The 13,177-nt window shown below is 39.2% G+C and overlaps 1 protein-coding gene across 1 annotated transcript; it reads left to right on the plus strand.

The window, feature by feature from the left end:
• The first annotated feature begins 6,126 nt into the window (after positions 1 to 6,126).
• gper1 (G protein-coupled estrogen receptor 1) lies at positions 6,127 to 7,312 on the plus strand. Its single transcript, XM_088437493.1, has one exon. The coding sequence runs from the start codon at positions 6,287 to 6,289 to the stop codon at positions 7,310 to 7,312; it is 1,026 nt and encodes a 341-aa protein (XP_088293619.1). The 5' UTR covers positions 6,127 to 6,286.
• Positions 7,313 to 13,177: the final 5,865 nt, after the last annotated feature.

The following is a 13,177-nucleotide window of genomic DNA, read 5'->3' on the forward strand; positions in this document are numbered from 1 at the left end:
ATAGTGTTTGAAAAAAAATAAACTTATTTTTTCAAAGCATTAACACTTTTTTTTAAGCAGAAATTTCAAAGTGGAAGAATTGAGAAGTGCATTCGGGACTTTTTGGGTTAATAATTCATAACATCACTGATCCCAGTTATAAAAGTGTATAAATAATACAATATTTGTTTTTTTGTTTTCAACATGTAAAATTATTACAATACTTTCTGACCACAAAGTTTATATTTTCTATATAGTTTGTGTCACAACCAATATCGTTGTTTTTTTCTTTAAAAAAAAAAAAAACTAAAATACATATCTCGCCTCAAAAAAGATTCAAATCAGAATAATTGACATGATTATATCACACCCTTTGGTACGTCAGACATGATTTCCATGCATATTTTAGGGAAGCAACGACAAAAAAAAAAAAAAAAAAGAAAGCCTTAAGTACTGTATGATTTCCGATTTAATTTTATTTAGTACATTTACATATTTGTATCATGGTTCCATCATGTGATGTCATCAGTCGAATTTTTTGAAAATATTCATCTATTATATATTGGAATAAGGATGCAACAACAAAATGGGAGGCGGGGTGTGAAGCATTATTTGCTTTACTGTACAGTACATGAAGATGGACAATACGTACTACATAATACATTGCTTAGTGAGTTTCATCTGGCTGTACTAATCTTAGAATTGACAGTTCATGGCGAGTCTAGTGGGTTTCAGGGGAGTGTGGTCTTGAAAGTGGGAGGTCTACATGCGGGAGGGTCCAACCAGCCTCATCTGCCTCCACTTATGCTTCTGGAAGCAAACGACGACATCTCAACATCTCCTCAAGAGCCGCAAACCACACAAAAAAAGTTGACGTCTCAACTGCATTTTTTGTGTGTGTGTTCTTAGTAACGAGGGATATCAACAAAGGATGATTGACAAGGGAGTGATGCAAGGAGAGATATCTGACATCAAGAGGCTAACAACTAACTCGTCACAATAATTTTCAGTCTGCGTTTTTGTGAAGGATCCATTGTCATACGTGCTTACGAAAACAGGTATAGTGGGTTTGTTGAAGAATAAATCATCTTCAAATCAGTTCGCTTGAAGACTTGAAATCATCTTGTCTTTACTTAAACTCTATATTCGTTGAGGACTAATTTATCTTTCTCAGAAAAACCTGGGCTTTAAAATATATAAGCGTTTATTTTTTGGATGTCAATTTTTTTTGCTCCAACCACGTTCATAAAGTTTATCCCAGAGCGCCCCCTTGTGGATTTTAACAGGAAGTGAAGTCTGCCATCTCGGCACCGTTGAAACCGTCACACTTAAGGCCCCCCAATTAGATATCGGCTCATAGCGTTTTCACATGTGCCTGGGGGCTGATTAGATCACAGAAATTCTTCACTGGCATTGCTCATTGTCATTGCATTGATTAAGGGCCCCTATTGGACTCAAACCTGACATAATTGGAAACAGGTCCGTATGTCCGAATGCATGCAGATAACTCCATTTTGCATGTGGGTTCCACAATTTAGGTCATCCATCTACCTTGTTTTCGTCTGTGGCAAATGGTCTGACAAGAACCACACAGATGTTCTTGTTGTTGTGTCCTGAGTGTTGCCAATAAAAAAAAAATAATTCGGTTTTATTCTGTTTTGATTCAGTGAGCCCAGGCACAAATGTTCTGGTCGACGTCTACTTTATTGAGGTAGAAATTTGTCGTTGATTGGACATAAAAGATGATTTAGCATTCAGTTAACCTAACGTACAGCATGTATCAACGAAACTTTGTGTAAATGGACAAATTTGTGTTTTGTTTTCAACAACAACAAAAAATTACAGGAATGTTGTTTTCAATAAACCATGACATTTTCCTAAAGCTCAAAGGCGTCAATAAACCATTTGGATGACGTTTTCATTAACAAAACAAGCAGGGCTTCGTAAACTTCAACAAAATTAGCTTTTGTACACATGAAAAGCAATTAAGTCATCAATAGACACATTTTTGTTAGCCTACAACTAAACTAGCATGTTTTCATAAACCTCAAAGACATGCCACACCCTGGGAGAACATCAAGTCATAATTTAAGCTTTTTAAGATGTTTTATTTTTTTTTCCTTCGGGTTTTCGTAGCATGTTTTTTTTTTCATGAAACCAACACGCTTTTGTAAATAACAATTATCTAGTCGTCAACAAAAATAACATTTGTTTTTATAAGCTGCAAAGACATTAGGTCTGCCACAAACCTAATATACATATTTTTGGAAATATCAAAGACAGTTTAGTTGACCACGAAGCTAACATTTTTTACGACGATTCAATCTTCAGGGAAAGTAGCAAATTTGTTATACGCTTCAAAGACATTTGTACTTCCACAAACCTAAAGCACATAATTTTGGAAACATTAAAGACACTTTGGTTGGCTACAAAGCTAACTTATTTTACGACAATTTATAGTCTTTGGCGAAACTCAGTTTTTAGCGTCGTTGTAAACAAAGACAGTTTAGCCACCAACAAAACAAAACTAAGCACATATTTTCATGAGCAACATCAAAGACAATGTTGCCTTTGATGAAGCAATTAGTGCTCGCATTTTTGTAAATATGAAAGACAGTTTAGCCAAGTTGAACCCTAGCATGTTTTATAGTCCTGTTTTTAGTCACATAGTTCTTTTGTGTGTTGCCGAATTGTCTTTGACAAGACGGCATGCATTTCCCTTTTAGATTTTTCGATCAAGAAAAAAAAAATTCCCACACATTTTTGTAAACATCAAAGACAGTTTTAGTTTTCTATAAAACTAACTTATTTTGGTCAATCCAACATTCAGTTCTCAGCAAAAAGTAGTGATTTCATATTTTATACATCAAAGACACTTTCATCACCGAAACAAAAAGACGTGCATATTTTCATCAGCGACACAACACTGACGATTTAATCGTCAACAAAACTTAGCATTTAGCGCACACGTTTTGGTGACATGAAAGTCAGTTTAGCCATCAACAAATCAAAAGTATGCACATATTTTTCTAAACATCAAAGACAGTTTAGTCAGCTACAAAGCTAACTAGCATGTTTTTACTTTTAAACTTCAAAGACGTCGGGTCTCAGCAAGAGTCGTGTATTATTTTCTATACATCAAAGACAATCAACAAAACATATCGACGCGCATATTTTCGTGAGCAACACAACATCGACGACCTATCGCACACTTTATAACACACTTTTTCGTAAAAATGAAAGATACTTCAGCCATCAACAAAAGAACGCTCGTATTTTCGTGGGCAACATCAAAAACAACAAACGAAAGGTAGCATTCAGTGCGCATATTTTCGTCAACGTGAAAAGCATTGTAACCAAGTTGATAAAAACTTCCAACAAAGCTAGCATGTGTTCTGCTAATTTTAGTATTGTCTCATAGTTTGTTATTATTTTGTGTTGTGAAGTTGTCTTTGAGCGATTTAGCATATTCAACAAAACTAATGTTTTCTTCTGAAACATTATAGGCTATATGTATTTTTGGGAAACTTGCAATTTTTTTGTAACCAGCAAAAACTATTTAGTGTCTTCAACAAAACTAGCTGATTGTAAAGATTTTTTTTTTTTTTTTTTACCACAACGACCTTCCATAAGCAGACAATTTGGCGTCTTCAATCTCCTTAATGTATTTTAAACTCAAGACAATTTAGTCTTCAGCAGTTATTTGTCTTTTTAATAAACTCTAAAGTGACAGATATTGTGTCGTCCAAATTAAAATTAATTGTATTTTATTCAAATCACATTATTCTGATCAGTCTGCATGAATGCGTCCAGGGGCAAAATTCTGCTCTGTGTCCACCTCATTGATGTAAACCGGTGCTCTATTATTGCATTATATTCATATGTTATTAAAATCCTTATCTACTCGAAATGTCATACAGAGGATGCACTGCAAATGGAGGCAATGATGTCATACACAAATAAGGTCATGTCAGCAAATTCCACGCGTTAAAATAAGTCTGTAAAAATGTATTTTTTGGTAAAATAGTGATGTAGCTGTTGAAACCCAGGCAACTTATTGAACTTTTGAGGGAAAAAAAAAAAAAACCAGAAGGGCAGATGAGTGGTCACGTCAAAAGGCCAAGTGACATCTTCTCCAGCCCGCCCCCTCCCCTCTCCCAAAAGGGGGTGGGGGGCACGCACAGCAGGTGGTGCGGCAGAGGATCACGGACATGGGATTTGATAATCTCTTGTCTGACTTGTGCGCAGGATAAGAAGAAGAAGAAATTTGGGGACAAGTAAGTGCCATTTTGGATAAATAATTCATATTTTGGCAGTTTTTAGGAGGAACTTCCAAAGCCCTTTGCAGGGAAATGACACCCAATGATTCTAGTAGCAATTCAATAGAAATCATTGAAATATTAATTTATATTAAAAATATTCCAGCTGAATATTAGTTTGGGTTTCAACTTTTTTTTTCCCCTCTACATTTGTTGTTCTTTTAAAACGATTATAATTTGCAGTCTCATGATCATGATGAAGTCAAATGAAACTTTTTATGTGTAGGATATTTTTGAAAATATATTTTATTATTTTTTAGGTTCAACTATGCTGTGTCTTAATGTCTTTAGGTCATTATTATTCGGCAGTGTTTTTGTAATGAAAGATGTGCTTTATAATGCCTTCATCAACGGTATGTCTAAAAATATCGTACTAGTATAATTGACTTTTATAAATTACATTTCTCAAGCTTCTTTGTGAGGATTTATTTGTATTTAAAACTGAATTGAAATCATGCTCGTCTTTTTTTTTTTTTAAATAAACCCAACATAGTAAAAATAAATAATACAAATATTTTTGGGAATCAAAGACACAAAGGTTGGATCAAATCAAAATGTCGAAGAATAAATCAATATTGATGGGCATTTCAAAATTATGAACAAAGTTTTGCTGTTGTGAAATATCACATTATAGAAATAGAAAGTTTCAAGAGCTGATTGTGCCATGTAATGTCCCCCGACTTAAAAATATCCTCCTGAGACCCAGCCTATTGATTTGTGTCCAATGTTGTGGACATTTGTTTTCGGTCCATATCTTGTAAATTATTAGAGCCACATTACTCAATCCTAATTTGCTCAGTAGCGGACATCCTGACATTTCCAATGTCTCATGTGATTAGGTGGAATGCAATAAATTTGCAGTCTTGCTGAGACATATATGACACACCAGTGGACTGTGTCCCAGGAGGATAGAAATAAATACAACGTAATACGTTGACACGCCTTTGCCGTCATTTTTCTTAAATTACTGCCCATAAATACAAATGACTTTACCTGATTACAGTAAACACGATGCAACTTTTAATTGTCCTCCTCTTAGGGTGCATTATTTCACGATAGCGCAAAGTATCATTTTAGCTAACTTCGCTTTAACTACTCTTAAACTCGATAAAAGTCGATCGGTCCCATTCTTTTCTGCATGTATGACGCAGCACTCGACAGGTCAATACTCATAATAAGAGCGCATTAATTTTGCAGAGCGTTTCCTCTTGTGGAGGGAAAAGCCTGCGGGCTGGGAATGTTTGTTAAAGGTCATGTTGGCCAAACAGATATCAGGATTTCTTTCTCTGGGGATCATGTGACAACCAGAGGCGGTTGACGTTAAAGCGCATAATTAAAAAAAAACAGTCATTATATATATTGGGCTATGGTGTGCCGTGTTTTTAATAATCGTGGGATAGCCACCGAATACGTAGATCGAACGATGTTTTCAGCTCGCCATATGGACGACGCGGCAGCCGGAATTGACCAAAAGGATTTTAAAGGCGGAATTTCAATGCATCTGCTTAAGCCTGCAGCTTGAATTTTAATGAAGACGCTTATTTGCCTCCCCGTCAGGACGCAACAACAAAAGCCTGATTTATCCGAAAAATACGGTAAATCTTTGTGTCAGGATCTGAATTTTACTCGAGCCCGTTTTTTTTATGATCATAAAACAAAAAAATCCCATTTGTCTTGAGTTTCTTCTAATCTTCATTTCCCTCCTTAGCTCAGGTGTCACATTGGTATCGTCTCCAGCTGAGGTCCGCTGAATAAAGATGGATCGGCTGGGGGAAAGTGGCGGCCAGTGACGCATCGAATCAATCTCAGGTGCGCTAAGGCCAAACCTGGCACGGAGGTGTCGGTGCGTTGAGTCCGTCCCAGGGCCGCCAATGGCGCGCGAAGCATCGGGCGTCCTCCGTCGACATCAAAGATCGGGCCGGCCCGGTTGACGGGCTCCGACCATGTAGCGTTGTCAGGCGATCCCAAACGTTCCCGCGGCAGCAACTATGGAAGTGCAGACCACCTCCTTGGTGTGGATTTACGTTAACGTCACGGTCAACGCTTCCGACGAGTTCAACTCCACCGAGAGTTCGGAAAAGTCTTACGCCATCGGCCTCTTCCTGTCCTGCCTCTACACCATCCTCCTCTTCCCCATCGGATTCATCGGCAACATCCTGATCCTGGTGGTCAACCTGAACCACCGCGAGAAGATGACCATCCCCGATTTGTACTTTGTCAACCTGGCGGTGGCTGACCTCATCCTGGTGGCCGACTCGCTCATCGAGGTCTTCAACCTGAACGAGAAGTACTACGACTACGCCGTGCTGTGCACCTTCATGTCGCTCTTCCTGCAGGTCAACATGTACAGCAGCATCTTTTTTCTTACCTGGATGAGCTTCGACCGCTACGTGGCGCTGGCCGGCTCGGTGGGCTGCAGCCCCTTGAGGACCATGCGCCACGCCAAGCTCAGCTGCGGCCTCATCTGGATGGCGTCCATCTTGGCCACGCTTCTGCCCTTCACTATCGTCCAGACGCAGCACCGCGGCGAGCTCCACTTCTGCTTCGCCAACGTCTTTGAGATCCAGTGGCTGGAGGTCACCATCGGCTTCTTGGTGCCCTTCTCCATCATCGGGCTTTGCTACTCCCTGATCGTCCGGGTCCTCATGCGGGCCCAGAAGCACCGCGGCCTGTGGCCGAGGCGGCAGAAGGCGCTGCGCATGATCGTGGTGGTGGTGATGGTCTTCTTCATCTGCTGGCTGCCCGAGAACGTCTTCATCAGCATCCAGCTGCTGCAGGGCACCGCCGACCCGGCCCGCAGGACCACCGCCACGCTGTGGCACGACCACCCGCTGGCGGGCCACATTGTCAACCTGGCCGCCTTCTCCAACAGCTGCCTCAACCCCATCATCTACAGCTTTCTGGGGGAGACCTTCCGGGACAAGTTGAAGCTTTTTGTCAAGCAGAAGGCCAGCTGGTCGGCCGTCGGCCTCCATTTGGGACCCCCGGTCAGGACTGAGGTGTCGGAGGTGTAGGGACAGAGTGTGAAAACGATACCGCCGACGTATGTCTCACGCCTTGAGTAACCTGCTCACTTTATGAACAAAGACCCCAAAGACAGAACCTGTACATACCGAGACCACTACAGTAACTCCCCCTCCATCTTGGGGGTTGTGTTCCGGACCACCCCTGCAATCAATCCATCAATAATCATGCCTGAAGATGTACATCATATGAACCGACAGCCAATTCTCTCTGTCGGTGTAAAAAGCAGGATCCAATAAGATTTGATATCCAATCATCGCTAGCGAAAATGAGGCTGAGCTAAAATACTTCCCGTCTTCAGTCTTCTTCTTCCAAACTTAGTGTTAGTGTGTCACCATCTAGTGGTCAAGAGTGGAATTACAGCCACACATAACAAGGCAGATCAAAATACTGTTACAAAGCATACAAAAACTCCACAAGGTAGCATGACCAGGAACTCGGAATCTACGAAAGAGGGAGGGATTACTGTCTTTATATATTGTACCTGTCTATTCATTCCAGCATTTAGAGTAGTCGCAAAAACTTGTCTTTACATGATTTGCTTGGCAGCGGCACAAGGATCAGGTGGTCTGCACATCTGCTTCACAGTCCTGACGCTCAAGGTTCAAATCTGGGCTCTGGACTTCTCCTGGTTGAGGTTTGCATGTTCTCGGAACCTAAGGTTGTTTTACTTGGTCATGTCTTGGCCGTCTCTGAATTTTTGATCAAGACCAGTTGAGGCCAGGTACTGTGATCGGTGTGAAACCCAGAATGCAGTGGCGCATTTTGTTCCTTTTTTGATTTGATGTTCAAAATGTTGGTCTTTTCTTAAAGCTCAACCGTCAACGATCCTCGTCTTGTCTCAGTCTCAATCTCCAAAAGTCCTAGTCTTTGTGTAGGTCTCAACCTCCAAAAGTGTCTTGTCTTGGTCTCAATACTCTCTAATCCCAATTTCTCGGTCTTGGTTGCAGTGATCAATGCTCCAGCAGTACTGACCAGTTCAGGACTTACCCTGCATCTCACGTTCAACGTCTGTCATGTTTGGTCCGCAGACGTGTTTGTTTTTAAAATCCCTGAGATTAGCTCCTGTGTAGTACTATGGAGACCACTTTTTAAGGTTCCCATATCGGAATCTAAAGGAGCTCCAATCAGTTTTTTCTCTGACAGGTCAGGCACTGAATTTATGTTCAAGACTGCTTGAGGCCAGGCCCTATACTACTGTCATCAGAACGAAACCCTCAATGAAGAGGTTGATTTTGGATTTTCCTTTGAGAAAAGATGAAGACTGTATAATTGGATTTCAACCTCCAAAAGTCCTGATCTTGCCTCGTCTTTCTTACTATTCTGTAGTCTCGATGTCTTGGTCCTCAGTTGGTGTCGTCATGACTACAATACTACCAACCAGTCCAGGTCTTACCCTGACACTCAGGCCCAAAGTCCCCCGAGATAGGTCCCATTTCACCTCCTAATTAGCATCCTCCTGCATTTCCAACAAAGTGAATGACTACCGTATATGATCCTTGGATGTCAATGTACATTTTTGTTCAGAAAAGTTCTGAAATTATCATCTGTGTTGTAGTTCTCAAGATGGTCTCAAGACTGATCTTGAGACCAAGTTCTTGACTTGGAATCCAATGAAGTTTAGCTCAGTCTTGTCTCAATCTCGGACAGGGCAGACTCTGGATTTTTGATCAGTTGAGGCCAGGCCAATGCTACTGTGATCAGTGTGAAACCCCACGCGGATGAAAGCCACTGGACTCACAGTGCCCCCCAAAAATTAGTACCAGAGGTCAATCCTCTTGGCTTCAACTTCCAAAACTTGTCTTTTCTCGGTTTCAACCTCCAAAAACCCCGGCCTTCTTTTGTTCCCGATACACTCTAGTCTCAATGTTGCAGTCTACAGCTCTGCACGCCCAAAGTGTCTCACAGGGTAGGATCCACCTTACCTAATGTGGATAAATAGACTAGAAAAACATCAGCCGAGCACTTACACTTACAGATCTAGTAGAAGGGTGGGACCAGCATTTAAGAACTCCGCCAAGGCCGAAGCTGTTCATGTTTTGGTCTTAGACCCCTTGGGTGACAGACACCACAGGGAATCATGCTTTTTCCTTGCATGATCTGCTTTTTCCTTGCGTGATCTTCCTGGCTTAATCGCCTTTAACACAGAATGGAGGGTGGAGGGGCAATATTGACTCAGCAATTTCCTGCAAAGATACGCAGCAATAGTAAATCCGTTACAAAGTGTCCTCCGCCACGTTTTTGGGTTTGTACTTTGAGTCTCGCCAGAATTAGGTTTTTCCTCGCATGATTTGCTTTGCCTGAGCCGGTTTTGTCGTTTATGAAACAGAAAGGGAATCGGACGACAGTAAACCAAGCAATTTACCACCCACAGAGGTAATAGTTGCGTAAGAGGTGGGACGACGCCTCTATGACACCCCCTACTTACTTCTCCCTCCTGCCAACCCAAATCCAAACATTTGAGGCGTTCTTTTTCGATTCAGACGTGGCAATTTCGCAGGGGTTTCGCTTTACGCCAGATGCCCTCCATGACGCAACTGTCACATTTATCCGAGTTTGGGGTTTTTCCTGCTTTTCTCCTGTGAATATCTGTGGTGTTTTCCCACCATGATACATAGAAGTATCTTGGATCCACACCAACTTTTTCCCTTGATTAAACGCTGAAAAAAAAAAAAAACATCAAAGCGATTGGTTGAGAATTTTCCTTTTTTGTCATAATCCTGCTTTTCATGTCGACCCACGTTAGCATAGCAGTTCAAAGGGGGTTCTATCACATAAAAAAAATTATATGTTCGATGTATCTTTAAAGTGCTTCAGCATTGCATATATAATACAATAAAGCGAGGGTGGCAAAAATATGGCACGTGGGACAGAAACAACCTGCTTTTTAGCGAATCCATCGGGAGTCTTGCATCATTTGGAAACAAAATGATAAATCTAAAACAAGAAAATTAAATCATTATGAATAAAGATTTGTCCATTTGAGATCATTGGAAAGCTCGGATCTAAAAAAAAAAAAAAAAAATTGACAGGCGATGCCAGGTGTTCAACAGGCTGAGTCGAATTGGGGATATACAGTACTTTGTTTTTAGGCTAATAAAGTTAATTATATGAATATGAAATTCATTTAATGAAAATTGTCATTATTTTTAACCTGCTATGTTTGTTTGCAAGGAACAGCAATAATGTACTGGGCCGTTTTAGCCTAGAGGTGTGTTTTAATTATCGAAATGTGTTGAAAACTTCTGTGTGGAAAACCACTCACAAAGCGACACAGGCAATATTTAATCTATAACTGTGTGTGACATTTATTTCTCTGGAATACTGATTACATCTTGGATCCATTTTATCAGTCCATCCATTTTCAGAAACATTTTTTGTGTGTAATCCTGCTAACAAATCTCATTATTCACCCTCCCACACTCATTTTGACAGGCGTTTTGCTGACTTCATTTTTTAACTTATTTTGTTAATTTCCAAAAGCAATGTAAGTAATTACCGTTTTTCATCAATATCTTGATTATAGTGTACGTAAACCAAACAAAGGATAAAAAAAATGCATTGAACATTTTCTTTCTAACTTTCAAATGGATCAGTTTGACCCACAACATAGCAAGAGGGTTCAAGGACGTTTTCAAAAATGCAATTTTTAACTCATTCGCTGCCAGTTATGACAAAAGACGCCAACAACCTATTTTAACTGGGCTGGCAATGAATGAGTTAAATATATTTAAAATTCTTGCATACAGTACCTCCATTTGAGAACCACTGCAATTTGTAATTGGTGATTGATTTACTGTGGATGTTGACATTAAATATGGATTTTAAAAACAACAATACATTAATAAATGGTGGGGTATTTAATAAAGTAATACCATTTAAAAATAACAGTAAATAGTTTAATTTGGGGGGGGGGGAGTTAATTGGCTCATCTGTCTGTGTTGAAAAAATGTGGCCTTCAAGTACTGTACTAACTTTTGCCCACTTTTGGTACTGTAATGTAAAACTTCAAGACTGTTTGTACACAAACTAAAACAACACCCAGATGAAGTCATATGTGGAATAGACAATGACCTCTTGCATTATAGGGAATATTGTATAATATGATACTATGCCACATGACATAACTTCATTGTGACTTTTGTTGACATCATGGACTCTTTCGTCGGATTTTTGCAAATAAAGACAACCTTTGCACTTTTTTGGGGCCATTCTGAAGCATTATACTTCAAAATTACGTGGCACAGTCCGACCGATTACCAGCCTGCACATGCACAGTACACATGTTTATATGATAAGCATCCTGAAATGAATGTTTGTGTACAAACCACAAAACTGTTGTTGCAGCTGTAGGCGGTCCAGAAGCCCTGGGAAAGTAACACAGAGCCATACTCTTTTTGCTGTTTTTCATTAAGAGCCTTGAAAAAATAAAAACGAAAACTACGTAGATTCTCCCGCTATACGGAATATTTGCGTCTTTGTCTTTGCAGGGAAGACATTCCGCTGCCGTTACTGCATCATGAATACATCAAGGCTATTTTTAAGTGAGTTTAACAGGCTGCGCCGCCAGAGAAATGAGACAAGTGACCAAAACAACTTGTAGCTATAAGGGACAGCCTATTGAGACTATTGAGTAAAGTTAAAGGTTAAAGGTTGAGTCGGTGGTCATTGATGTCACATGGACATCATAGTTTGAGCTCAGAAAGTAGATGACCGCTAAATGTGCTTGTAATGATCTAGAAATGTGACTTTGGCGTTATTTTTCGATAACTTACAGGCGGGAACAAGGGAAATTACAAAAGGAGTTTTTTTCCGCTTATGCAGCATGTAACGACAGTATTGGAAAATTTGTAATGCGTGTTGATGGAGGGGGCGTGGCCTGTGAAAGCAATTACAAGAGGCTAGTGGCGGTCTGATGCATAATTACGAGGCAGGGCACTTGGTGCAGTTCAGCGCTGAATAATGGATTCAAAGTAAAATTGCATTTGTAAATTAAAGCACCTTATGAGAGGAGGGGAAAAAAAGCCGAATTACAAAAAGGGAAAGAACAATAAGACAAGGAAACCATGAAATGATCAGGATTTTAGTTGTGCTCAATTGGTTTGGAGTGTCAATTTCTAAAATAAAAATCAATTTATAATAAAGTCAAAGTTTGAAAAAGTTCGCAAGAGTAAATCATAATATAGATAGTGACTATTACAAATATTTAAGCACAAGAATAAAGTCAAAATGGAAAAAAAATATGAAAATAAATATGAAAATATATACGCCATTTCATTATTTGTTATAATTGTACCATATTTTTAATTTGACAAGAGTAAAGTTTTATTCAAAGATGGAAAATATTACCCCCCCCCAAAAAAAAAAAAGTATAAAAAACATGCAATGATAATCAGTTTTCTAAAATGGTTATAATTCAAAATAAAATTGATTTTTGTATGTAAAAGTCATCATATAGACTTTGGAATCTTACGAGAAATTAGGTACATGACTAAAGTTAAGAATAAGATTAAAATTTAAATACAAAAACTGGAATACTAAAAGGATGCGATTTCATTATTGTAATTATAGTACTTTTTTATTTTACAAAGTAAAGTTTTATTATTGTGAGAAAGAAGTTTGGGAAAAGTAAAATAGCCATTCCAAACAAAAAACTGTGAAAGAAGCCATGTAACGACGATCAAAATTTCAATTGTGCTCGAATGATGAGAAATTATTTCCGTTTTTGAGAATATTACTTTCGTCTCAAAAACGGAAATAATTTTTAAAAATCATGAAAACAAATCATGATTCCTAACGAGTTGTTTTTGCATGTACAAGTCTTAATATAGATTGAGACTATTATAAGAATATGG

Source organism: Hippichthys cyanospilos, chromosome 16, assembly GCF_059441005.1.
Source record: "Hippichthys cyanospilos isolate Australia breed blue-spotted pipefish chromosome 16, RoL_Hcya_1.0, whole genome shotgun sequence".
Lineage (NCBI taxonomy): Eukaryota > Metazoa > Chordata > Actinopteri > Syngnathiformes > Syngnathidae > Hippichthys > Hippichthys cyanospilos.